Source organism: Gobio gobio (assembly GCF_949357685.1).
Source record: "Gobio gobio genome assembly, chromosome: 11".
NCBI lineage: Eukaryota > Metazoa > Chordata > Actinopteri > Cypriniformes > Gobionidae > Gobio > Gobio gobio.
The window spans coordinates 15,803,354-15,830,412 of record NC_137104.1 but is presented as its reverse complement, the minus strand read 5'-3'; the positions used below and the strand labels follow the sequence as shown (position 1 = coordinate 15,830,412).

The 27,059-nt window shown below is 39.0% G+C and overlaps 1 protein-coding gene across 2 annotated transcripts in view; it reads left to right on the top strand.

The window, feature by feature from the left end:
- Positions 1-209: 209 nt before the first annotated feature.
- triqk (triple QxxK/R motif containing) overlaps positions 210-27,059 on the top strand; it is a 40,146-nt gene continuing 13,296 nt past the window's right edge. Inside the window, exons 1-4 of one of the 2 annotated variants that reach the window (XM_079828513.1) lie at positions 210-274; positions 3,262-3,318; positions 6,382-6,453; positions 20,522-20,607. In XM_079828513.1, the coding sequence (XP_079684639.1) occupies positions 6,393-6,453; positions 20,522-20,607 (147 nt within the window). In that variant the 5' untranslated portion in view covers positions 210-274; positions 3,262-3,318; positions 6,382-6,392. The remainder of the gene's footprint in view (positions 275-3,261; positions 3,319-6,381; positions 6,454-20,521; positions 20,608-27,059) is intronic. The other variant, XM_079828512.1, reaches the window with a different exon arrangement.

Here is a 27,059-nt window from a genome sequence, read left to right as displayed (position 1 = left end):
CAAAGGGACGGGTTGCAATTTATGACTTTTTTTTATCTCATGTAAGCCCGTAAAAAGCATCTTTTAAAAAAAGTCTTAAATTAAAAGTAGATTTAAATTCGTTCAGTCTTCTCCTTATGCATTTGACAGCTTGGGTTTGTGGGTCCGCCCACCCAATGACGTATCGACGTTTATTTGAAGGGATTAACTCGTGATTGGCTGAACCACGCATCCATTTGAAGTACACAAAGCTGAACCAGGAACTACAGAGAGGATTCTTCTTGTCTTTTGAGTGGTAAGTCTCTGTACTCAGACATAATTCTCTCGTTTTACACCGCTAGGAAATGTGCCTTGCGTTTAGATATGTTACTGACCAGCGAATCCAATAAGCATATTTTTTTAGCGATCTGTCGCGCTTTACATTTCCCTAAAGAATCCAAACATTCGTGTTTGCTTTAGCGCCCGCCCCCTCACAGTTTGTGATTGGTCGAACCTCTCGGTTTCTGTGTCGTGATTGGATATTTCCGCAGACTGTCTTAGCTTCAGGTCAGAGTGCAGGAGCTATGTTACGCAGGATGAAAACTGGAAACAGTGTAGATCTGATGCAATTGCATTACGTGGCATTCAGATGAATAGGGAGTCCACTATGATTCTCTCCAGATGTTATTATACTGATTGCCAATATGCCTATTGTATGCCACATTGAGATTTGCATCACTCAAATGAATTCACATTCCCTGTAATATATTCTGTTATATTTAAATTTTATATAAGGCGAATTCAGTTCAGGTTATAAGCCAGCTCCTAGCTGCACTCATGGTAACCTTTTGTATTGAACACTTAGTAACTAAAGCGTAATGCTGTCTTTATTTAATTCATTTTTAAAAAGAAATGCCCAAGGTGCTTATTTTAATCTTAAATCTCTTTCAAACCAAAACCTTTGTAGTTTAGCTTCTGAAAAAGGATACTGGTCTCAATTTGAGTCTTCAAAGCGCTGGTACACATAGCCCTTGGCCATCTCTCTATTTGTGGATCGACCACAGCTCACCCAACTTTAGGTCTTTGGAGATTTAATATTAGAGTATATAAGCTTTATGTTATTATTTTTTTCAAAATATTCTGTAAACATGTCGTTATTTATTGTTGCGTGTCTGTTGGCTGGAGCATTTCTGTCTTGTGAGGTTCGCATCAAAGTCTGAATTGTTCAAATTGCACACTGTGTGACCCTACAACTTTCTGATCACTGCATTGAATCATCAAGCCTAAGGCTATATAGGCAGAAATAAGAATTTTCTAGAAGATTGGTATGTTTGCCACTTAACAGCCCATGTCAACTTCCTTTAGTGGTCACACTCATTACAGAGGAAGTGTTTGGTCATTGTAGGATTGTAGGTCATGCCCCTGGGCTTGACTCAAACCATGTTGTGTAAACACAGTAATGGTCCTCTTCCTCTGGCATCTTTGGAAAAGTAATCCATTCCTTTTTCTCCCACTTTGTTGTTGCATGTGGAGCCCTTGTAATTACATCAACTTAAAGTAAAGATGAAAGACATCAAACATAGGATGCTGAGTCCGTGAGTCGACCCTTGAACTCATTTTACAGGTTTCAGCTCACACAGTCAAGCCTCAAGAGAGGATGAAAACCGCTTTATAATTCTCTGCTTTCATGCACCTCTGCACTTCCTCCAGCTCTTCTCTGTTTTCCATGCTAATCAGTCTGGGCTCTTAGCACAGAGCCTGCACACCTTTCCTCAGGAGATCTCCGGTTTATGAGCCAAAATGGATCAGGTCGAAGGTCTGCGGCTCGATTTCTCTGGGAGAGAATAGGTCATAGGGGTTTAAACATCATCAGAAACAAAGACTTGCCCTTTGGCTCATGCACCCTTTTTTCCCAGTCTTTAACAGAAGAAGCGGTATTGATTGCAAATAGGGCTGTGAGAAGCGCAGAATTTTGATAAAGCGTTCCCTGACCACCTCAGATTAAATACAGTTATAAGTGCAAGTATGGCAAATGCTTTAATGCACTTAACCCATTACCAATTTCAAAATTTCTTGCCTTCCGAACTAACCATTATAACATACATCACAAGATAAGGTGCCTTTTTTTCTCCTCCGGTCTTTTTCACTTCAGTTGCTATGGAAATCAATCTGAGATCTCTATCATCGAGAAAGTCAGAGTACTGAAAATGAAATGAAGTGTATGCTCCTTTAATATAAATGGACAATCTTTGCAGTGTTAAACCCACTTTAACACTGCATTGAATGACCAGACACATGCAGATACTAGTACATAATGATTTTGGTCTTTCTTTAAATTGCTGTTTATCATATGTAAATCGGCCAATGACATGACACAATGTTTTTTTTTTAGCCAGATCTTTTAATTTATTCAAAAATACTTAAATTCAATTCAGTTCATACATACATACAGTCATTTAAATGTACCTCTTTTAATTTATGGCGGTTTTAATGGGTTTGATAGGTTTTAATAGGTAATAGTTTTTAATATAGTAACAAATTCATGTTGTTTGACCAGCATGCATAAAACAGGAAATTATATCATGCCATTTTACAGCCTGAACTAAATTTGCCTTGCCATAAAAATATAAAATTAACAAAGGTGCAATTAATCGTGATTAAAATTTGTAATCTATTCACAGCCCTAATATATATACATGCATACATGCATATACACTCACCTAAAGGATTATTAGGAACACTATACTAATACTGTGTTTGACCCCCTTTCACCTTCAGAACTGCCTTAATTCTACGTGCCATTGATTCAACAAGGTGCTGAAAGCATTCTTTAGAAACGTTGGCCCATATTGATAGGATAGCATCTTGCAGTTGATGGAGATTTGTGGGATGCACATCCAGGGCACGAAGCTCCCGTTCCACCACATCCCAAAGATGCTCTATTGGGTTGAGATCTGGTGACTGTGGGGGCCATTTTAGTACAGTGAACTCATTGTCATGTTCAAGAAACCAATTTGAAATGATTCGAGCTTTGTGACATGGAGCATTATCCTGCTGGAAGTAGCCATCAGAGGATGGGTACATGGTGGTCATAAAGGGATGGACATGGTCAGAAACAATTCTCAGGTAGGCTGTGGCATTTAAACGATGCACAATTGACAATCCTAAAGTGTGCCAAGAAAACATCCCCTACACCATTACACCACCACCACCAGCCTGCACATTGGTAACAAGGCATGATGGATCAATGTTCTCATTCTGTTTACGCCAAATTCTGACTCTACCATCTGAATGTCTCAACAGAAATCGAGACTCATCAGACCAGGCAACATTTTTCCAGTCTTCAACTGTCCAATTTTGGTGAGTTTGTGCAAATTGTAGCCTCTTTTTCCTATTTGTAGTGGAGATGAGTGGTACCCGGTGGGGTCTTCTGCTGTTGTAGCCCATCCGCCTCAAGGTTGTGTGTGTTGTGGCTTCACAAATGCTTTGCTGCATACCTCGGTTGTAACGAGTGGTTATTTCAGTTAAAGTTGCTCTTCTATCAGCTTGAATTAGTCGGCCCATTCTCCTTTGACCTCTAGCATCAACAAGTCATTTTCGCCCACAGGACTGCCGCATACTGGATGTTTTTCCCTTTTCACACCATTCTTTGTAAACCCTAGAAATGGTTGTGTGTGAAAATCCCAGTAACTGAGCAGATTGTGAAATACTCAGACCAGCCCGTCTGGCACCAACAACCATGCCACGCTCAAAATTGCTTAAATCACCTTTCTTTCCCATTCTGACATTCAGTTTGGACTTCAGGAGATTGTCTTGACCAGGACCACACCCCTAAATGCATTGCAGCAACTGCCATGTGATTGGTTGATTAGATAATTGCATTAATGAGAAATTAAACAGGTGTTCCTAATAATCCTTTAGGTGAGTGTATACACACACACACACACACACACACATTTGACAAGAATGAAATTATGACACGGCAAGGTATAAATATGGTATATCATATTTATATAACAAAACCTTGAAAAAAATATATAAAAAATTATATTTGAAAATAATGCTAAGGTGTGTACACTCAAATACATTATTACTTTTTACTTGATGGTTGCACCACATGACCACATTATTGAATCATTACAAAAAAATATATATTTTCTTGAAAATTATACAAATATTCTTCAAAACCATATGAAACCAACATGAATACAAGTAATATCTTTCTGAGAATATGGCACATGTGCTTTAAAGTTTAAACTAGATTTCTAAAATATTTAATTGACCCAAAGTTTTGAATAATTTATTATCTATATGTAACACAAATCATTTTCTACCTACAATTGATTAATTCAACATTCATATATTTGACCAGAGGAATTCAGACCAATTCAACACTAGTGTAAGGGTGCCTTGCAGGCATGGAAAGACTTTCAAATAGACTCATGTCTCGGATCGACCTTCGTGTGATTGAATTCCTTGAAGTCCCTTGCCACCTCTGGGGATATGCCTCACATCAAATTCCTCTTTCTTGCTTCAAGATGCTTTCCATCTTACACAATCACCCATGACTTTTGCAGCAATTTAGGATGTGTTGCTGAACTCTGAAAGTGTAGTGCAGGGCTGTGCTTCGCAATTGGTGGGTCACAACCTAAAAAGTGGAGAACAGCAGGGGAAAAATCTGCTGAATGTCAAAGGTTTACTTGCATGTTCTCATCCTCCAAAATCGTTTTCTTAGTCAGCATATGTCATGTGAATATTTTATTATGCACTTCATGTTAATATTAATATCAAGGACATTATTTCTGTACAATGAACGATTTTTATAGTGTTGCATTGCCGTTCAATGTAGACCTTTTTAATGAGAGTGAGATTTTACATTGAAAGGCAACAGTTTTTTCTTTAAAGGACATTAAAGGGTTTTATCAGGCGTATAGAACATTTTAGGGGTTCTCATCATGTGATCATTTTATGGATTTAATTTTTATTAAGTTTGTTTTAATAATTTTTTTATGAGTAAAACAGCTTGTAAACATACTTTAGCACCAGAATTTTTTTAAATAACCTGTTAAACATAAAAGTATTATGCAATCATTTAAGACATTTCTCCTTATATAGAAACTTTTTGGCATTAAAGGTGCACTGTGTAAATTTTAGCGGCATCTAGTGGTGAGGTTGCGAATTGCAACTGCCCACCACTAACCCCTCCCTTATGAAGCACATAGAGAAGCTACGTGGCGAACACATGGCAAAGAAGTCGTCGTCTGAGACTGCAGAGAATAGCTAGCGCTCTGTAGAGCAGTTTGTCCGTTTAGGGCTGCTCTAGAAACATGACAAAATTGTGACTTCACTGTAATGGCGTTTTTCCATTACCAGTACCAGCTCGACTCGTCTCGACTCGGCTCGCTTTTTGCTCCATTTTCCATTGCAGATAGTACCTCCACAATAGTACCTGGTCGTCATAGCAACGCCGCAGGAAACTTTTTCGTTACTCGTTGCCTCATCAAACTCTCGCTGGATCCTCTCTTCGGCAACCAAACAAAGGGAACCTCCTCGTTTGACCATGGCGTATTCTTCCGAGTTGCCATAATAGTAATGGGTATATCCCGCAATCTCTGGCCAAACTATTTAAAAATGGCGGGGTTATTCAGGATACTCCATCTGGTGCGTGCAATGATGACGCAGTGAATAGTGACGATTCTCTCTGACCAATCAGCAGTCTGCCGTGTTTTCACGTCACATTTTAGTATCGCCTCAGCTCGCTCAGAACCTCGCCGGAGGTGATACGAAGAAAAGTATCTGGAAGCAGGTACAGGTACAACTTTTACACAGTGGAAAACCAAACAAAGGTGAGGCGAGTCAAGTCGAGTTGAAGCGAGCTGGTACTGTGTAGTGGAAAAGCGCCATAAGGGGACCCGTGGTGTATGGAGATAGAAATGGTTAATTCTAAGATAATAAAAACATAACGGTTCATTATGTAAGGTCTTTATAGACCTCTGAAAACATAGTTATGTATATTATATTATATTGCATTTCTGTCAATATATCCTCATAAATACTACACACTGCACCTTAAAGGGTTCTTTAAATTTGAGTCAAGAACCCTAGTATTCTATAATGAACCTTTTTTTCCTAAAAGTGCTGGATCTTGAAGCAAAACCATTTGTTATTGCTGATTTATAGTTGAGCAGTGTTTATCCATTAGGTGAGCTTTAGTAGAATGCTCATTCATATCCATGTAAAGCAAAAGTACTGTTCTTTGGAATTTTGAGTCATAACCAAATAGCAAATCTTTACTTGAGGACTGCAGTAGCATTTTATATTTGATTTCTGTAAGCAAAAAGACATAGAGCTCTCACTGTTCAATGTTTTTGCTTATTCTCTCCTCATACTTGGTGTATTTTTTTCATTCTGTTTCTCTCTCAGGTGAACAAAATATGGGGAAAAAGGATGCGAGTTCTGTCAAGTTGCCGGTCGACCAGTACCGTAAACAGATCGGTGAGAACCTCTGGCTCTGTGCTTTCCAGTAGGCTTTATTTTTTAAATATGGATGTTCGCAACCTTCATCAAATATTCATCCAGTGTTTTATTAAAGAGAGTCTGAAATGCTTTTTCTCCTTCATTTCAGCCACTGTGATAATATTGCTTGTGAATGTTATGCATGAACAGACTTGATGATCAGAATGTTCAGCTAGGAATAGGACGGTTTAACTAAGAAAAACACAAAATAAACAACCTCATAGATAAACATGACGACTGTACAGTACAAGTCTCTGAACCTTCTTTTGCTCTGACTTAGGCTTTCTCTTAATTTAGCATTAGCTATAGGAGGAAACAAACATTCATTCTTTCCACTATATGGCCTATCAATCATGGTAGTACCAGTTAGCATGCCAACTGTGATAGTGGAAAGAACATGGGGTTTGTTTAATAACATAGACAATATGGATGCTAGGGGCTGTATGAAGAGAAACAGCACTGAAAACACATAGCAAAGATGAATAAATGACATTTTCACATTATCAAATCCAATTTAGCTGCAAAAATAACACCGTTTAAGGTGTTGTGAGTTTACACATCGGTTGTGCAGGTAAACACACTCACTGATGGAGCAACATCATTGGGTAAAAAGAAAAGGTAGTTTATTCTGATTAAAAATCATGCCTTATTAAACACAGAGCGAGTGTTCATGTTTTGCTACATTTGGACTTTTAGCCTATTTTTACCCAAAATGCTATCTTCCTAGTTTTTGAAAAAACACGAATTTAGCTTAAACAATATTAAAAATCATTAGTGTTTTCATCAAAATACACTGTTTAAAAGTTTGAGGCCAGTATTTAAAAAAATAAATTAATACTTTTGTTTAGCAAGAATGCGTTTACTTGATCAAAAGTGACAGTAATTTATAACGACAGACATTTATAATGTTGCTGTTCTTTTAAAGGAACATGCAGACTTTTTGCAACTTTAGCTTATTCACCATATCCCCCAGAGTTAGATAAGTCCATACATACCATTCTCATCTCTGTGCGTGCCATAACTCTGTCTGACGCACCCACCGCTAGCCTAGCTTAGTTAGCACAAAGACTGGAGGTAAATGGCTCTAGCTAGCCTACTGCTCAATAAGTGACCAAATAATGCCAACATTTTCCTAGGAACATGTTGTGATGTGTATAGTTACATCGTGTAGAAAAGGCCGACTGAAAATGAAAAGTTGCGCTGCGTAATATCATTGCGCCCGCTTCACCCATGGTACGGCAGCAAAGTTCCTTGATTATTATGCAGAAATGAGAGAATAGTTCCTAGCCATATCAGTCAAGAAAATCGCAACTTTTTTCATTTTCCATCGGTCTTACTACATGATGTAACTATAAACATCACAACATGTAAATAGGAAAATGTTGGTGTTATTTTGTCACTTATTGAGCAGTAGGCTAGATGGAGCCGTTTACCTCCAGTCTTTGTGCTAAGCTAGGCTAGCGGTGGGTGCGTCAGACAGAGTTATGGCACGCACAGAGATGAGAATGGTATGTATGGACTTATCTAACTCTGGGGGATACAACATTACATTTTAAAATATTTACATTTACATTTATTCATTTAGCAGAAATGCTTTGAAAAGAAGTCTCTATCAGCCTATTTCAGAGAATCGCTGTTTAACTATTTATTTTTGACTGTATTTTCAATGCAGCTGACTAGAAGCCATTGCGAAATCGGTGTGGGGAATCCTGTGAGAGAACTTTTCAACCCTTAAAATTTCACCGAACAACAGTCGGAGTAGCTTTTAGTCCAGTTGAATCCTCCGTTGTACATGTGGAAGTTCTTCATTTTCATTATAGGGTTGAAATATGGAGACTTAGTTTTGTAATGGCACTAAAATGATGTCTTTTTTCATTGGCACATCACTGATGTAATTTGCAACCCAGTGCACGCCGATATCATCTCCCCGCCGAAAGAACCTGTCTCATACACATGATTTTATGTGAGTTCATATCGCACCCTTTAGTAGGACTATTAAGCTTGCGTTTCTCCGTCACCTTGCCTTATTGTCCCTGTGCTGCATGACTGTGCTGGCAACATAACAAGCTGAACTCCTGCTGGAGCCTGCAAATCTCAGACATATCCCATTTTGTTTTCTTTCTTTTGCATCTCATCAATTCAAAGTCGTAACAGCAGGTTGTGGACAATTGAGCCCCCCCTGTCCTCCCTCTCTTTCCTTCAGTTTGCTTTGAAAAGAAGTCTATATCAGCCTATTTCAGAGAATCGCTGTTTAACAAAAAAAAAAGAAGAAGCCCAAAATAGCGCAAAGCAGCACAAAGGGAGAATACACATCGTAATTTGAGATTGTAATGGGAAGGTAATTTCTATCCTGACAGGTCTTGCTTTCTTTCTTCTTCTTCGTTTTTTTTTAAAGGAAGAAAGCTTTTGTGATGTCAAGTACCTTGTAGGGCTGCTGTAGACACAGTGACTTTAAATACTGTTATTAAGCTGCATAATGGACTCCAGAGAGCTGTCAACCACCAAAAGGGTTCCTCAGGTCTGTGTGGTCATCCCCCCTTGAGTCAAGATCATTCACACCATCCTCTCTGCCTTTGTCCAACAATTATTCGCATGACCAAACACTCAGACACATCCCTGCCTATTAACTCTCTCTGTGATCGTTTTAGTGTTAATGTGCACTCAGCTGATCTGTATATGGTCTTGATATCTCTGATGTGATTTGATGTGAGGACTGAACGGACCTTGCATGATACAGATCTTCTAAGCTTTTAGCTGTTGTTCAACACTTGCCACAGCCTGTGTGCAAAGGTTACGCTCGCTCCCTCTGTGAACAGACAACATCTGTGGTAAAGTGCGTCTCTGTTTTGTGTGGAATGAGTTGTTTTATTTACAAAGACAAAGTTCTTTATTTTTGAACTCTGTGCTCTCAGAGTACATGTGCAATCTGTCAGTGCTGGATTCTAGTTTGGCACATGACAGCCTGTACACACTAGTGTTTGGCATGAAAAAATACAGCATTTGTCTTGTTTTAGAAGTACCCATGGGTCACTGTGCCATTTTGTTTGTCACTTTTAATTAATGAATTATTTAATTATTTTCTTATTATTATTTATATTCGATATTATTTATTTCACACATTTTTCTATTCTTTTTCATTGTAGACATTGAAGGGGACATGTCTCTCCAATGTTCAGATTAGTAGTTAATCAATAGTTAATAAATTGATTATTAAGTTAAATCTTTGGCGGTGCGATATTTTGTGAAATAGGCCTTCATGAAACAAACAAATTTCTGTATAAATCTGCTCATAATTCCACTCAAATTTTGTGCCGATTAATTAAATGCAGAATTTAATTAACACAGGAATACACGCTGAAGAGCCATAACATTGAGGGTTAAGTGAATATTGTTGATCATCTCCAAACAAGGCCAGATATTAAGGTAGATTAGATGGTAATCAAATCCGTTCTCGCTATCAACGTGTTGGATGCAGCAGAAATGGGCAGGAATAAAGCTCTGAGCGACTTTGACATGGGTCAAATTGTTATGGCAAGGCGACTGGGTCAGAGTATCCCTGAAACGTCAAGGCTTGTGGGTTGCTCCCGGTCAGCAGTGGTGAGAATTTACCAACAGACAATCAGAGTACCTATAATGACCCCTGTCCACCGTCGAAAGCACCTACAATAGGCACTCGAGCATCAGAACTGGACCTTGGAGCAGTGGATGAAGGTTGCCGTGTACGTGGAAGTGTGATGCTCTGGGAAACTTTCTGCTGGGAAACCCTTGGTCCAGCCATTTATGTGGACGTAAATTTGACACGTGTCACCTACCTAAACATTGCTGCAGACCAGTTACACCCCTTCATGGCCATGGTGTTCCCTGGTGGAAGTGGCCTCTTTCAGCGGGATAACACTTTGTTCAGGAATGGTTCGAGGAACATTATGAACAGTTCAAGGTCTTGCCCTCGCCTCCAAATTCTTCAGATCTCAATCCAATTGAGCATCTGTGGGATATGCTGGACAAACAAGCTCGATCCATGGTGGCTTCACCTTGCAACTTACAGGACTTGAAGGATCTGTTGCTAACATCTTGGTGCCTGATACCACAGCACGCCTTCAGCAGGGGTCTAGTGGAGTCTATGCCTCGGCGGGTCTGCGCTGCTTTGGTAGCAAAAAGAATATTAGGTCATAATGTTTTGGCTCCTCTGTGTATTCTTCCTGTATTACTGTATTGTTCTGAATATAAGTTGTTTTTTTCTTAGAAATACATCTGGAAAAACAGGTTTGTCTTATATTCAGGGTCTAGACTTTCACATGTCAATAATATACCCGCGCCAAATACGCGTAAAACGAGTGATTGCGAGTCTTAAAAACGCAAACAGTCAAAGAAAAGCGTACTGTCTAAGAGCCACGTGACTGTCATGCTTGCGTGCCTTGCTCACAGGACCAAACTTCCCCCGTACATGACTTTAAAATGTAAGACGGTACCCAGATTTCAACTACAATAAGATTTCACTTCTACTGTTAATGAAATTTTGGTAGGTGGGATTCACTATGAGATAGATTGCCTAATTGTTATAGAATTCAGATGGGCTACTAGCCTGATAAGCCAGACCCAACATCAAGATGTTGGGTCTGGGAACACACCATAGGCAGGGCTCAATCCAAGGGGCGGGATAAACGGTTGTCTTTCAAATTCCCTCTGCACGCAATAGGATAGCGCTACAACCAACCAGAGCAACGGAGGAGGTGAAGCGGAGGTGGCCCCTCCCCCAACACTATCATAACTAGAGCACTTTCACATCAGTTCGCCCCATAGACCGTAAAAAAATATGGACGACGCGACTTCATTGACTTCCGTTGACCATAGTTGAAGCTTTCATAGGCCCGCTCACGGCGCTGACATCTTGGGACCGAGTCTGCGCAGTAGCGATCTCGGGACCGGAGTTGCGCAGTAGAGAACAGGAAGTAGAGGCGCGATTATCAAAAGCCCGCCCACACTCTCGCAGATGCAGAATAATTAATTGTGTTGGTGTGAAATAAACAGTTATGGGAATGTAGAAATTAAAGCTTAAGCTCCAATCTCCTCCCAAAAATCCTGAAAAAAGTCTGTTAGTGCCTCAGTGACAACTTTACTCAGAGAAGCCGTCAATCTCAGCTGTCAATCATGACGTCACACCCCCGTTTTTATAGCATCAAATAACTCACTAAAACTAAACTTATTTAAAAAACGAACACTTGAAATGAAATTATCGTAATAAAAACTGCCTAAAATTACAGAAACCATCTTTAGGAAACAATTATTTGAAGTGTAATTTAATTGTTTATTGTGTCTCACTCTCCATTCAAATACATGGAGAGGCGGGGTTTAGGAGCTATACTGGGACCGGCCACCGGGGGGCGATCGAGGCACGGAAGCTTCAATTTCTGACAGGAGCACTACAGGCTTGGTTCGCCCGCTTGATCTCGAGTTACTGTCAGTACCGTTAGTTACTACAGCCTACAACTTACAAAACAGTTTACAAAACAAAAACGATGATATCAAGAAGTGGTGGATTAATTTTGTGAACAGCTACCTTGATGGAGAGCTGAGGATGCAGTGACTTTACACCGGATAGTTTTACAAACTTTCATCGGAGACAACAGGAATTCACTGATAATCCGCAGTAGAATGGGGCCCAACCGATTATCTCTCGCTCGGGCCTTCATCCTCCCGTCCCGCCGACATCTACGCGAGTGTTGTCTTGTGTGCTCATGGCAGCTTTCCCGCGAGTGGGCGTGGTTTCAGCGCAGACAGTGGACACGCCCCCAGCGCTTGAGAGCAGATAATGCTGCTTGTTTTTGATAAGCTATTTTATTTACTTGGTGGATTTTTTTATGATTCAAATTTGACTGGGTGGTTAATAACACATTTGTCTGTGGTGTGACAAACTCAGAACACATTTAATGTTGACTTTACAGGGACTTTAACTCCAAGTATTCCAGAGTTGTTTGCCAGCTTCTTTGTTTTAAGCACGCAGAACAGCCGCAACTCTGCCGTCATTATATTAAGCCTGCCCACCGACTCTATACACGATGTGATTGGCCTGACTAGAGTTTGGTTTTTCCAGCTCGCAAGCCAACGGAGAGTTGCTAGACGCCCTGGCTGCAAATTATATTTGCTGCCGCTAGGGTGGGTCTAGATTTCTAGGCTAATGGGCATTTTTTTTAAAATGTGATTGTTGGTACATATGACCTAGCCTGGCGTGGCCATACTCAATTCTAGTCAGAATATGAGTCTGGTACCGCTCCATTGAGCTTTGATTATGGGGCATGTTTCAACCGAGCCAGGAAAGACCTCAATTGGATAGACCCACAACCAATCAGAGCAACGGAGCGACGCGTAACGTTAGTTGTCAAATGTCAACAGAACTCAACTGCACTGTGTTGCCAAGTCCGTGTTTTTCTCCATGTCCGCGGGTTGAAGCGACCCCAATTATGTGATTATATAAACCCAGGAATGCCAATTTTAGCAGGCAACCTTGCCAAAATAACATATTTTGCCAACCAAACGCCATTTTTTTCCGGAGAACCCCCCGGAAAGTTATTGTTTTGGGCTATAGTTTTGAGTAGCAATTGTGCGCGACATTGCAAAAACACTTGGAAACCCTGCCTGCACACACGCTGGATTAAGTAACGTTACAAGAAAAAGATGAGTGTAAACGATGTTTGCCAGTAATAAAATAATTTAAGGATACACAGTGTACTTACCAACACGATCATCGTTTCTGAGAGAAATAGTGAAGGTGAATGCATATACGAACAAGTTCTCCGTTTAGGATAAGAGCAAATTCAACCCAAGAGCCTTCGATGACGTGGATGATTACGTTACTGTTTATCATCTGTCCATCATCGTCTAAAGCCCGCCCTGACAATTTCATTGGTCCGAACAGTTTCTGTTCGGGCATAATTACTCCTCTATGGAGCGAGTCCAGACCGAATTGCCCGAGCAAAAAAAATTGTGGGCGGGGCTAAATTCGGCTGGCATCCAGGCTACATTTGACCAGTATTTACCATACTTTCAATACAAAAATTTAAATATGAAAAAATATGCAGTATGAAAATTATTTTCAAATAAAAGCATTTTCTTTATTTAAAAAAAAGCTTTTTTTTCAAAGGCCCATTTTGAAAATGGGGGGGGGGGTTGTCTTATTATCAGAGGCGTCTTATATTCTGAACTATATGTCGGAAATAATGTATTTCTTTGTTTGTTGGCAAAATTGGGATTGCAATCTTATAACAGCAATAATTGCAGAAAGCTTTTCTCCACTCTCAAAAGAGCTTGTTTTTTCCCATAATGAAATGCAATTTGTGAATTAGCTATATCATGTTAGAAAAGCACGGATGGAAAGGGGGGATCTGTTTTGGATGAGTCAGACGCTGTGTCCGAAAATCTCATTCTCTCTTCTGTGTAGGTACTTATTTTGAATAAGTAATTACTTCACAACCGTTAAAGGTATGTTCTATATCTTATGAATGTGAGTAGTATGAATGTAATCTGGACGTACTGCATTTGCCATGTTGTCATTATCATGTGACCAACCAGCATCAGCTTCACTTCCATTCATAAATCCCCTCCTGTGGCCTCATGGTAAGTGTCCATCGTATGCAAGCATACTTCAGAATCTCGCTGGAAGAAGTAGGTCATCTGTGTACTTTTTGCCTACTCTTTTATGAGTACTGTGAATTCTTTTGTCACATACTGTTTTTCGCCTACTATATAGTGGGGAAGTATGTGATTTCAGATGCAGCCATGGATTTTGAAATTAAATCAGCTGCAGCAGTTTTGAAAGGCACTCTTGGCCCTGTGGGTTGATTCTTGTCACTTCCCTGTCAACATCTGACAGCACAGTGTGCATGGAGGGGTCATACCGCTCAATTCCATAGGAAACAGTGGCACATTATATTAGAGAGCCTTCACTCGCTTTTGGATAACAAGTAGGGGGAGGTTACGCTCTGCGGCAATGCAGTTGAATGGTGATTAATGAGCGAAGGTGCATTCAAAGCCCGCCTCTGTATCGCAAGCCAATTTGAGCTCAACAGCGGTGAGACGGCAAAGCCAAGAAGGCCAGCGAGTCGTCATAATCAGCGAGTCCTCACGCAGAGAGAAACGCCTCATTGAACTCGATGGCGCACGATTCAGCGTACTGGCAGGGCCACAAAGTCTTGCTATATAAACAATTTATTTCAAACTCTGATATGATTACAATTAACTATTCATTTGGAACAGATGGCTGAGGCTGTTTGTTGTGGGTATTTACACCACAACAGGAAGTTTCAAGAAAAATAAGACACACACCTAATCTGTCCCAGTTGGCTTGGAACAAAACGAGTTTTGCTTTCCACACCATGTAAAATCTTTGCAGGTGCGAACATAGAATACTGTAGACTCTGAGAGGGAGAGAGACAGAAATACAGTCATATTAGGAGTGTTTTGAAGCTGACATAATTCCTTTTTTTCTGTATAAACAGAGGTGTAAAAAGTACTCAAAAATGTTACTCAAGTGAAAGTACAAGTACTGAATGAAATTTGTACTCAATTAAAAGTAAAAGTATCTGGCGAGAATCATACTTGAGTAAAAGTAAAAAAGTACCACATTAAAATTGTACTTGAGTATTAAAAAAGTAAAAGTAGCGTAAAAGTAGCAGCAAGAATGAAAACTAGAGATTCTTCTTTAAGCTTTTAATCTCTAAAAACATGAAGTGAATGAACCACATACAAGGTTTTACCCTGCTTTAGAACTGTTTGAATTTAATGGTATTTAATTATCAAACTATAAGACTACTACCTAATGCCAGTGTGCAACATGCTACTCAAAGTTTAAAACCCCGGATTTAACTTAAAGGGATAGTTCCCCCAAAAATGGAAATGTGATGTCTATCTGCTTATCTCCAGGGCATCCAAGATGTAGGTGTCTTTGTTTCTTCAATTTGAAGTGCGGTTTGTGCGAGAAACCAAACAGTAAACCGCCCCAGTAGGGGACACTATACTGTCAAGAGCACGTCCTTCAGATGAGACGTTAAACCGAGGTCCTGACTCTCTGTGGTCTTAAAAAAATCCTAGGATGTCCTTCGGAAAAAGAGTAGGGGTGTAACCCCGGCATCTGTCCATTATGGCCTCCTAATCATCCCCATATACCGATTGGCTTCATCACTCCGTCTCCTCTCCACCATAAGCTGGTGTGTGGTGGGCGTTCTGGCACAATATGGCTGCTGTTGCATTAGGGCTGTAACGATTTGACCAAAAATAAAAACCTCGATTAATTGAACATTTGACCTCGATTACGATTAATGAACGATTATTTTGCTTCTTTTTTTTTTTTGCCCTCATAAGGTTTTGAGTAAGTTCACTGATAAGGTTTGTACTGTAAATATTTTCTGCTATTAAAGGTGGAATTTTTTTTTCTAATGAAAAAGTGCATTTCTTTGTGATTTTAAAATACTTGAAGGAAACGGTTCACTTTCATCAGTTATTGTCTATGGGGCAGATTTCTGTTTGTTGTACATCAGATACAGATACATTTAGCACAGTAGGCCTACATTACATTTATCTGAATGCATCAATGAGAAAGTGATTGTGTGTGAATTACTCATACCGTCTCTATTCATTATTAAGCTGTGGTTTGTACTTACTGCAAAGGTATTCAAATGTATGCCTATAACGGTTGAGTTTCTGAGCTCCTTTAGTGACTTTAGTCACAGGACAGACACTGCGTTTCTGTGCTGCTCTCTGCGCGCGATCTTCACGGGATGTGCGAGCTTCTGTCTGAGTGTTCGTTTGTCACAATATATCAGGCATTAGTTCAACATAATACACATCTGATGGTCGAAACTCGCTTTAATGTTCAAACTGGCAGGGCTTAAACCACATACAAATGACAAGCTTTGTGAGGACGGAGGTGAAAGAGGTCCGCCTTCAGGGCGCGCGCTCGCACATTATCAGAGACGCGACACGGCTCTGTGTCAGAAAAAAGCTGAGCACCGAACGGAGAAGTTTTCCGTATTGTTGTTTTTGAATAGTGCACAATCGCTTTAAATGTTGTAACTGGCAATCCTTTAAACGCATACTTGACAAACTTTATGAGCACGAAAGTGAAAGCGGCTTCGGGGCTTGCGCGCGCCGTCTGTGTGTGTGTGTGTGTGTGTGTGTCAGCGCGTAGGCTATAAGAACAGCAACTAACTGACCTGTATAAACTGTGTAAAACATGCAGTTACTATAGTGATTCTGGGCATCTATAAACACAGATAACCACTCTTGCATCTCTGTGTGCCTTCAAACTGCACTTGATGACTGACGGAGCGGAGTCACGGGAAAACCGAAATAACCGACATGGGAAAAATAAGTCGGTTAGAGGTTCTGAATGTTATTTTTCGATTAATTGTACTGCCCTATGTTGCATCATCCAGGTGGTGCTGCACATTGGATTATACGACTGATAGACTGCAACGGTTGGAGTTAAAAATCTTGTGAGTGTCAAGCGTCTTTTGGGGCTGAAAAGCTATCTTGCAGTGCTGAAAAGCCTCTTACTCTAATTTCCAGGGCTGCGTTTCCCAAAACCATCGTAAGCTTAAGTTGATCGTACACAATTGCCACCAATGGTCTCTACGATCAACTTAGGCTTATGATGGTTTTGGGAAACGCAGCCCAGGTGCAGGTGCTGCATTGTGGTTGATGTAATTGATGCGACATGATGTCACTTCCAAAGGACCAATTAACATGTCTGACCAATTTCATGGAATGTGAAAATGAATCTCATTGGCAGAATAAATACATTTAAATTAAACTGGGCATCAGAGCAATTCAATTGGTTTGGTAATAGCATGGGAAAATAGAATGAAGTAATCTCCAAAAAAGAAGTACTTTTTGACTGTAAATAAAATTGTAAGGAGTAAAAAGTACTTTTTTTTCTTAAATTTAATTAAGTAAAAGTATTGATTTTTAATTGTACTCAAGTAAAGTAAAAATCCCCAAAAATAATACTTAAGGACAGTAATCAAGTAAAATTACTCAAGTACTTTACACCTCTGCGTATAAAGCAGGTTGAAATGGAAAATGCTTGAAAACAGATAAGGTAGAACTTCTCTAAGCTGAGAAATGTGTATCTTAACAATTATTCAAAACAAAGATGAAGATTTTTATTATTGTAGTCTAATGAATATTTATTTATGTTAAGAAGTAATAAAATAATTAAAAATAAAGATTCTGCATATTTTTTAAACAAAATAAAATTGATTAATCACAAATTGAGGACTTATTGCACAGGTGGCAACCTATCAGGGTATATATATATATATATACATACATACATACATACACACATACACACATGTACACATATACACATATGGGTTGTGGTTGTTTTTCAGGGGTTGGGCTTGGCCCCTTAGTTCCAGTGAAAGGAACTCTTAATGGTTCAGCATACCAAGACATTTTGGACAATTTCATGCTCCCAACTTTGTGGGAACAGTTTGGGGATGGCGCCTTCCAGTTACAACATAACTGCGCACCAGTGCACAAAGCAAGGTCCATAAAGACATGGATGAGCGAGTTTGGTGTGGAGGAACTTGACTGTCCTGCACAGAGTCCTGACCTCAACCTGATTGAACACCTTAGGGATGAATTAGAGCGGAGACTGCGGGCCAGTCATTCTCATCCAACATCAGTGCCTGACCTCACAAATGCGCTTCTAGAAGAATGATCAGAAATTCCCATAAACACACTCCTAAACCTTGAAGAGAAGAGTTGAAGCTGTTAAAGCTGCAAAGGGTGGGCCAACTCCAAATTAAACCCTACGGATTAAGAATGGGATGCCATTAAAGTTAATGTGCATGTAAAAGCAGGCGTCCCAAAACTTTTGGCAATATAGTGTGTATACACACACACACACACACACACACACACACACACACACACACACACACACACACACACAATTTTTGGATACTACTACTATTTCATTTAAAATTATCCAAACTTAAGATCTTCCATAGACATATATTACAAAAGAAAGCTTGCCTGATAATCTAGCAAATAGCAATCGTTGCTAAGATAGGATTGTTCAGTAATGTTTTTTAATGCAGGACTTCTGCACGAATGATTGGCTTTAATGCCCTGCAGTCCTGTCCCACCGAGGCCGAACTAAGAACTATTCCAGAAGTCTCTGCAAACAAAAACAGTGTTCATTATTTAACAGCTCAGTGTGAACCAAGCTCCATCTCCCATCATTCAGCACTGGAACAAAATAGCAGGATGTTTACCTCTGATATTGGCCTCGTGCAGGCCCGCGTCGCACACAGAAGGTGCACCATAAGGCAGGAGAGACCTGCGAATGTCCCTGGGGAGGGGTCAGTGTCTAGCTTGGGCATCTGAGAGTATCCAGCCCTGCAGTCTGCAGTCTGAAGATGGATAAGGACACTCTCTCTTTTCCCCCACTCCATGTAAATAAGTCTTAATGAGGCAGGAGTTGCACTTGAAACGGCCCCTGTGTGTCAACAGCTCTCACGGAGACCTTGAGTCTGACCCGGGTCTGCCGCAGCCCACAGGACGGCCCCCTCCTTTGCCCACCAAGCTGTTGCCTTCCCACTTTTTTGCTTCTTTTCCTTCGTCTGTTTGTTTCTAATTAGAGACACGACGCTCCTCGCACACCTTGCACACATACGCTCCAGGTGGCCGCTTTGCCTGGCGGGTTCGGTGCAGCGAGATTGCCTGATGATAACTGCCACTGAGGTGAACTAGTGCGCTCATCATTTTCTGTCTGTGTTAACAAAGTGGAATACTAGCACTGCTTCCTGCATACTAGGATCTCTAACTGCCTACTACTTTTTAAAAATAGGCTGTGAAACAGTATTCATTAGTGGGTAAATGACAAATAAGAGCGTCTACAATAAAGAAAAGGAATAATTTTTAATGCACACAAGATCTTTAAAATGTTCATGTTGGTTTCTTAAGTTTAAATTCAAGATAACATATTTTAACTATTTTCCTTACAACAAATACATGTAAGTGTACACATCTTAATCTTTATATTCAAAAATGTTTTAAAATGTATTCTAGTATTTTTTTTTTTTACAAATATCATGAATTATTCATTCATAAATATTCTTCTTATTATTACGTTTTTAATATTAATATCATCAATATCATAAATATTAATAGTTTCTGCATGTTGTTCACACCACATGACCTTGATTGGGCAGACTTTCAAATATTAATAAGAAGATTTTTTTTTGTATTTATTCTTTTTTATTAGTTAATCATTCTAAGGAATTATGCCAGACTACTTTTCGTTTGAATTTCAGGTCTTCATTTCATTCTTTTTAATAATTTTTTTCTTCATTACAATAGCAGTGATTGTTTTTTTGTTTTAATTTCTGAAATAAAAACATGCTCTTAATGTAAGAGGTGTCACTGCAGTTATGAAAAGCATTTTATTGTATTTTTGAAGAAATTAATGATTGATAGGACAAAAAAAATCACTTCATTGACCCTTATACAACAGGAAACACAATATTCTTGTCACATGACCTCTCTATATTGCATCATGTTATGAAGAAAGTTACCATCAGAAAAAATAAGAAAATTTTGGGCCATTTTTATTCAGATTTTTTGTTAAAATGTCTTGACTCTTGCATGTCTGATCCAGTAATTCAACAATTAATGTGGAGTAAAAAAGAGTTTGCGATTAGTCTGTCTTTGTATATTTAAGATAAATCAAGTCTAAAGTATAAATTAAAAACTGATTTATCTTATATAAGGTGGTACAGAAGGTTAACAGCCTCATATTAAGGTATGTTAATAAGGGTTAACACAGGCAACTACATTAAGGCCAACTAAGAATGTTTCAGCAAAATCCATTAGTTTAATGATTCATAATAGAACATTGATGAAGACGATTGCAAATGCATTATATTTGTTTTATTAAAACAAGCTGTTAAGTGAAAAAAGCTTTCAGCCTAACTCAAAATGCAAATGTAACTCCAATTGTCACATGGTAGAAATGACCTGTGCGCCTCATTTTCTCTCTCAGGAAAACAGGATTACAAGAAAACCAAGCCGGCGCTGCGAGCCACTCGGCTGAAGGCGGAGGCGAAGAGGAGTGCTCCGGGAATCCGGGTGAGATGGCTGTCTTTCATTCTCATTACCTCCCCCTCTATCCCAACTGATCCCTCTCTCCCCCATCTGCCAAACCACACACACACACAAGCATTATTCATCACACCTCTCCAACCTGAGAGCAACTCGAGCAGTCTCCATATTGATGAGGCAGAGAAGAGCGGTTTGACTCTCAGAGGACTAGCTCTCTTTCTCCCTTGCCATCTCCATTGCTTTCTCTCTATTTTTCTTTTTTCCTCAGCTGTCACTCCAGAATAATAATTGAGTTTGAGGAAAAGGCTTTTTATTCACAATCTTTGTGTAATTTCCATTTATTAGTGGCAGTGGTTTGGTCAAGCATACGTTACTGTTTCTAAGGCACTGACGTTGTGTTGGTATGCCAGAAACAACAACAACCACAACATGGAGGGGTTTGCAATACAGATGCTGGTTTATTTACAACATGGCAATGTGTAGCCACCGCACTGGACTACTGCGTCTTATGAGACATTGGCAGGAATGTAGGAGGCTGGTATGCATGGCTTTATTCCATGCTGCCGTCTTCGCCAGTTTCAAAACACGTCTACTGCTCGTCCGGCACTTTGCAACAACGCCACCTTGTTTCTGCTGGGACTTTCAGCATGTTTCCTATAACAACGTCTGACGCTTGCATTTTACGTGGCTCGAAAAATTTCACATAAACCACACGAAATCCGATCAGAGCAGTCAGAGGCTACATTTAGACTGTCGGGCCAAATCTGATTTTTGTGCATATCTGATTGAAATCTGATCCGATTTACGTGAACGGCAAAAAAGATCAAGAGCAACATTCATATGTGGTTTAAAGTCCTATTCAAATTTCTGGAAATACGTTTCACTGCCCTGATCGGTTTTTGCGTGGTCAGGGCTCCAGAGTGCTAGCCTGACGTCGTCATACTCAATTCTAGTCAGAATATGAGTCTGAGACCGCTCCGTTGGGCTGTGATTATGGGGCGTGTTTCAACCGAACCAGGAAAGATCTCAATTGGATAGACCTACAACCAATCAGAGCAACGGAGCGACGCACAACGTTAGTTGTCAAATGTCAACAGAACTCAACTGCACTGTGTTGCCATGTCCGTCTAAGGATTTAATATAAAAGATTATATTATAATTATTTTTATTATTATAAAAATCTGTGATATCAATTTCTTAATTTTTGTCTTAAATTTTTGAACGAGTCTGTCTTTATTATCAAATATGAGCCTCTTATGCATTCACTGTGGGGGAAAAACTCCTGTGCACCGGAGAAAAACATATGGATTGTCAAATAAATTTATTTAGACAAGTATTATTTTTCCTATTTTTTACCCATAAATAAATGGAGTGAGCACTGCTGCGCACTAAACACACTCATGTTTCATTCATACTGGAGGCCAGAGGGCGCCCTCGAGCAGAAACGCCACATTGGCCTCAGAGAGAAGTTATATAATGACGTTTTCAGGAAATCCCTGAATAAAAAGTAGATATAAACGCTTTGATTAAACATGAAGACAATAAACACACGACTTCGACAATATATGGTGTATTTGAGTTCTTCAAGCCTTCTCAGGTATTTTCATAATAATAAAGAATATTATAATGCAGTGCTAATCGACATAGAAATCATCACTGTATAGAATACTATAAAATAATTCACTGTCTGCCTCATTCTGTGATAAAAAAGCCACATCAGCTCACAAACACTCGACTGACGAAACATGTTATTAAACGTCGTTTTCAAACACACGTTATAAGCGACTCAAACTCGCAGTGCTTTCAGACGGAGCAGCGTTTACTCCTGATCACAGAGCCGCTCTTCACTGACACGCTGGGCATATATTTATTTCATTAAAATCGCAGCCTTTACGCTTTCATAATCGCACATAAGCCAAATCGCGATTGCGGTTCGATTCCAATTAAGCGTGCATGGGCCACACAAATGGGATCTGAAAAGTAGCGATACACAATGTGGACAGTCAATAATCTTAGATCAGATTTCAATCGTATTCACACGGACAGTTGCTACGTTTACATGCAACCAAATAATCCATTAGTCATCGCATTGACAGCTCAATCGGACTGTAAAGCCTTCATGTAAACGCCTTAATCAATCCGAGCTCGATCTGAATTAAATTTCAATCGGTTTGAAAGGAGGGGTTTATTCCTTTTCTAATGCGATCAAGAGAACATGTAAACACTTGATCGGATTGTAAACCGAAACTGAAAGGACTGTGCATTTGCAGTAATGTAGAGATAGCGTAAAAATGTACGACACGAGGAACAAGCTGTTCTTCCTGTTGAATAAAGTGTCATAAATGAGTGTCCCGTCATTATAAAATGATCCTTTCACTCAACGTTTGTGAAGTGGAGCAGGACAACATCCCACCATTCCTTGTTTTGGATTCTCATCCACAGATGACTGGTTTTGGGCGCGGGATGGGCCATTTTTACCGGCGTGATTAAATATAAGCAGCATAGCAAAATGGTTCATATGCTCATTGTCTCCAAATAATAACCAGAAATGGATAAATATTAAATCTGGTTCTTCGTTTGTTTTAAACAGCAATGTAGGAGAATAGTTATTATGTGCAAACAGCAGGAAACTTGGCATATTAGTGCAGTGTGCACATTCAAAAATTCCAATTTGACGCTTGTGACATATAAACATATCACTTTGTTTAGTGTTCATGTAAACACTACATTCCAGATTCATCATTCGGACTGAATTCAGTCTGATTGATAGAAAAGTTGTGCATGTAAATATAGCCAGTGTGAACATTGCCAGGCTGAAATGGGTTTCCAGAAATGTGGATTTGCATGTTTCAATAGGACTGACACTCTGAATGTAGCCAAAGAGACCTAACTTGGGCCATTAAAGGGACATTACACCCAAAAATGAAAGTTGCAGTTCCAAACCTGTATTGATGAAAACTATTTATATTTTGAAGAATGTTGTGAACCAATCCATTCAAGAAGAAGAAGAAAAAAAAACACTTCTCATTTTTTCTAAATATCTTCTTTTTTGGAAACAAAAAATATGTTTTGTTTTTTTTCTTCAATGGTTTGGTAACCAACATCTTCTCTTGAGTTTCACAGAATAAATAAAGTCTTCCATGTTTGGAATGTCATGAGAGTGAGTAAATTATTACAGAATTTACATTTTCATCTTAGAAGCCACATAGCAATGCTGAGCAAAAGCCACTTTGTGGTATTTTCTCCAGTAAATACATTTTAAATGTATTAAAAATGTATTAATGCCAGTATTTATGATGTAGATTTTATTGTTAACAGAATTCATCAAATGCTTTTAGAATTTTCTTCATCCCTTTTAAGTTTGCCAGTGTGCTTATTTTTGGCAAGATAATTTGTGGTGCAATATGTTTTAGTGTCTCTCAAAATCCAGAGCTCCATATTGGGCACTGTAGCCAAAACAGCTAGTATCCGTGCTAAGACCCCCTCACTGACAACAATGATCTGAAACTAATTCATAATTCATAAGCTGCAATATTTTCACAGTGGACTGGACAATGTAGAAACACTGGGGCATGGCTGCACATAGCTCAATGCAACTTAAAACGTGGCATTTGCTTGTATTGGGTTTAGTTTGGTATGAAGAAATCAAATGTGAAGGCTGAAGATTAACTGGTCTTAGCAACTCAATTGTTATTGTAAAAAAGCCAAGCCCTCATTACAATTCTTCTAAGTCTCATTAGTCTTTCATCCAATTACTGAGGCTTAAGGCCTTGTCCACAAAAATGTTTTCATTTGAATATGCATATTTTCCTCTCTGTTTTGACCATCCGTCCACTCTGAGATGGTGCTTTTTGAAAACACTCTCCCAAGTGGATAAATTTGAAAGCTGCATTTTCACATTGTAGTGTGGACTCTGAAGATATTCAAAAATGATGACACATGTTTAGTCATGTGATCATATTGTACCCATAGATATCTATGGATATACTGGCATTGTTGCACCTGCTATGTACTTTCGTAGTGTTGCTAAAGAGAAATGTTCCTTTGTTCAGTCTTCATATTGCATTCAAAGATGCTGTCCTTCGGCAAAACATGCTGACGATTAAGTTTTAGACCATACAATTTTGAGTGCAACCAGGATGCAACACTGAGTGGTGGAATATTTTGATAATAAAACAATCATTCCAGAAGAATAGCGTGAGCACTTTATTATGTCTACTCTCTCGTATCCTCTTGTGAGCTTTGGTTATGTTTTACGCATGCGCAGTAAGGTGATTAGGAAAATGCTTGAAAATGCCATGTGGACAGGGAGCTCCATTTTCAAATGTATCCAAATTATATTTGTATTTACTGAATACTGAATTGTATTCAATGTCACAATATTACTGTTGTTTTAGCATGAGCATTTAAAAAAAACATTAAAAATAGTAGTAAAATCTTTTGATAATTAATATAATAAGCCTTGGTAATGTGCCTTTGTTAACTATATTCTAAATAAACTAAAACAAAATATATTTATTTTGTCTTGTTCCTTAGCTCCCTGTCACATACCTGACTCAAAGGCTCATTTATGCAGGTCATTATGTGGCTCATTATGGGTTCCTTTGTCACCTCCTCAGGTGTAAATCACAGCATTATTCATGATCATTCACACCCCTTCGCATATGTCCTTTGTAAAGAAAAAGTGTCTTACAAAATTTAAATCAATATATTGTTTTATGTGAATGAGTTGGCACAATGATTCTCACATCAGTTTGAAGCAAAAACTCTAGGCAACAACACACATTAGTCAAAAGTCTTGTGGACACATATCTACTGTGTGTTTTGTGGCCTTAAATCAGTGACTTACATTTTTTAGTTTTTTCATGCATCAATGTTTTCTCTCAAAAATACAAGCATGTACATACATGTTGCTCACATATTATGGTAGCCCAGTTTGTGCTGAATACAGTGTAATGACACTTTTGCCATTAATGTGTTTATGAGCAACTGAAAAAAGCACAAATGTCAGAGTTTGTCAACTTCTAATGGGTCCCAAAACAGCTCAGACTTCAGAGGGTTAATGTTCACAAGACTAGGGTTGGGTATCGTTTGAATTTTAACAATTCTGATTCCGATTCTGCTTCTGCTTATCGATTTCCGATTCTTATCGATTCCTAATTTAGGGTAAAAAAAAACAACCTTAGATATATTTCACATGTATTATTAGGCTATTATTGCAAAACATTTCATTGTAGCTGAATACCTTGAACAAACATCAACAGGCTTGCAACTTTTGCCTATAGTTTAAAAATACCATACCATACCATAGCGAGGGAAAAAAAAGCCTAATGTAAATTGCAAGCATTATTAAAGACAAGTAAACACTCAGTAATTAAAAAAAGCAATTGCACAAATAAATACAATTGAACAAAGATAGGATAAACATTTTCAGAATGTGAAATAACACTGCACTTTATCAATAAAATATGGGCTATACATTACAAATATAGTTAAAAGTTATTCTGTCTGGAACAGCAAGTGAATTTTCTCGTCTTTTGTTGTTTGATTAACGTTATCATAGAGACGGCATCAAGAAAATCTGCCATCAACGACATAACCGACTGTGTTTACGAGAGTATTTTGACATTTTTGTGTGTATTTGTCCATTCGCGTGCTGTGCAAAAAGACGAGGAAGAGAACTCAGTTCATTATCGCGCACTATTCATTCACTATGTGAAGCTGTTCTGTGCGCACGTGTGTGTGTGTGCAGCATGTGTGTGTGTGTGTGTGCAGCACAGAAAACAGTGCACACGTTTGTGTTTGTGTGCAGCGGTTAAAAATCACAATAAAATGCACACACAGTAACCAATAAGCGGAATCGAAATGCAAGTTTCTTATTGAATCACCGGTTCTGGGTAATTTGGAACCGGCTCTAAAATGGAACCGGTTCTCGATACCCATCCCAAGACAAGATCTAAGGAAATTATGAATTCCATGTGCATATTTTTTTATTTATTTTTTTAACCTTCTTGTCCATAAGGACTGTAAATGTTCATTTGGGACCTACTAAAAGTCTTTCCACAGGTATGTGTGAAGCCTATGAGCTCAGTCGTTAAAATATTTGTTTACTGCTGAAAGCAATGTCCCCACATTCTGTCAGAAATGGAGTTTATTGCATACAGATTTGGTCATTGGCTTGGCACGTTTCTGAGGAACATGGACGGCGATTTGTTTGTTCTGGTTCGTATTGTGACTAATGGACCCCTGAGCTCCACACTTGAGTTTTGTTCTGGTGTGCGCTTCTCTGTGGTATGCCTCCTCGGCTTTGTTTTTTTTCTGAGGAGTTGACTCATACTTTTACCACTTGTTTTTCCACAGGCCATTTTCTCTGGTTGTGTATGCTTGGCAGGTGGCTTTCCATCTATGACCATACCTCACTCAACCCGCCGAAAGCTCATACATTCGTCTTTTTCACCTTCCATCGTTCTTTAGCGCCG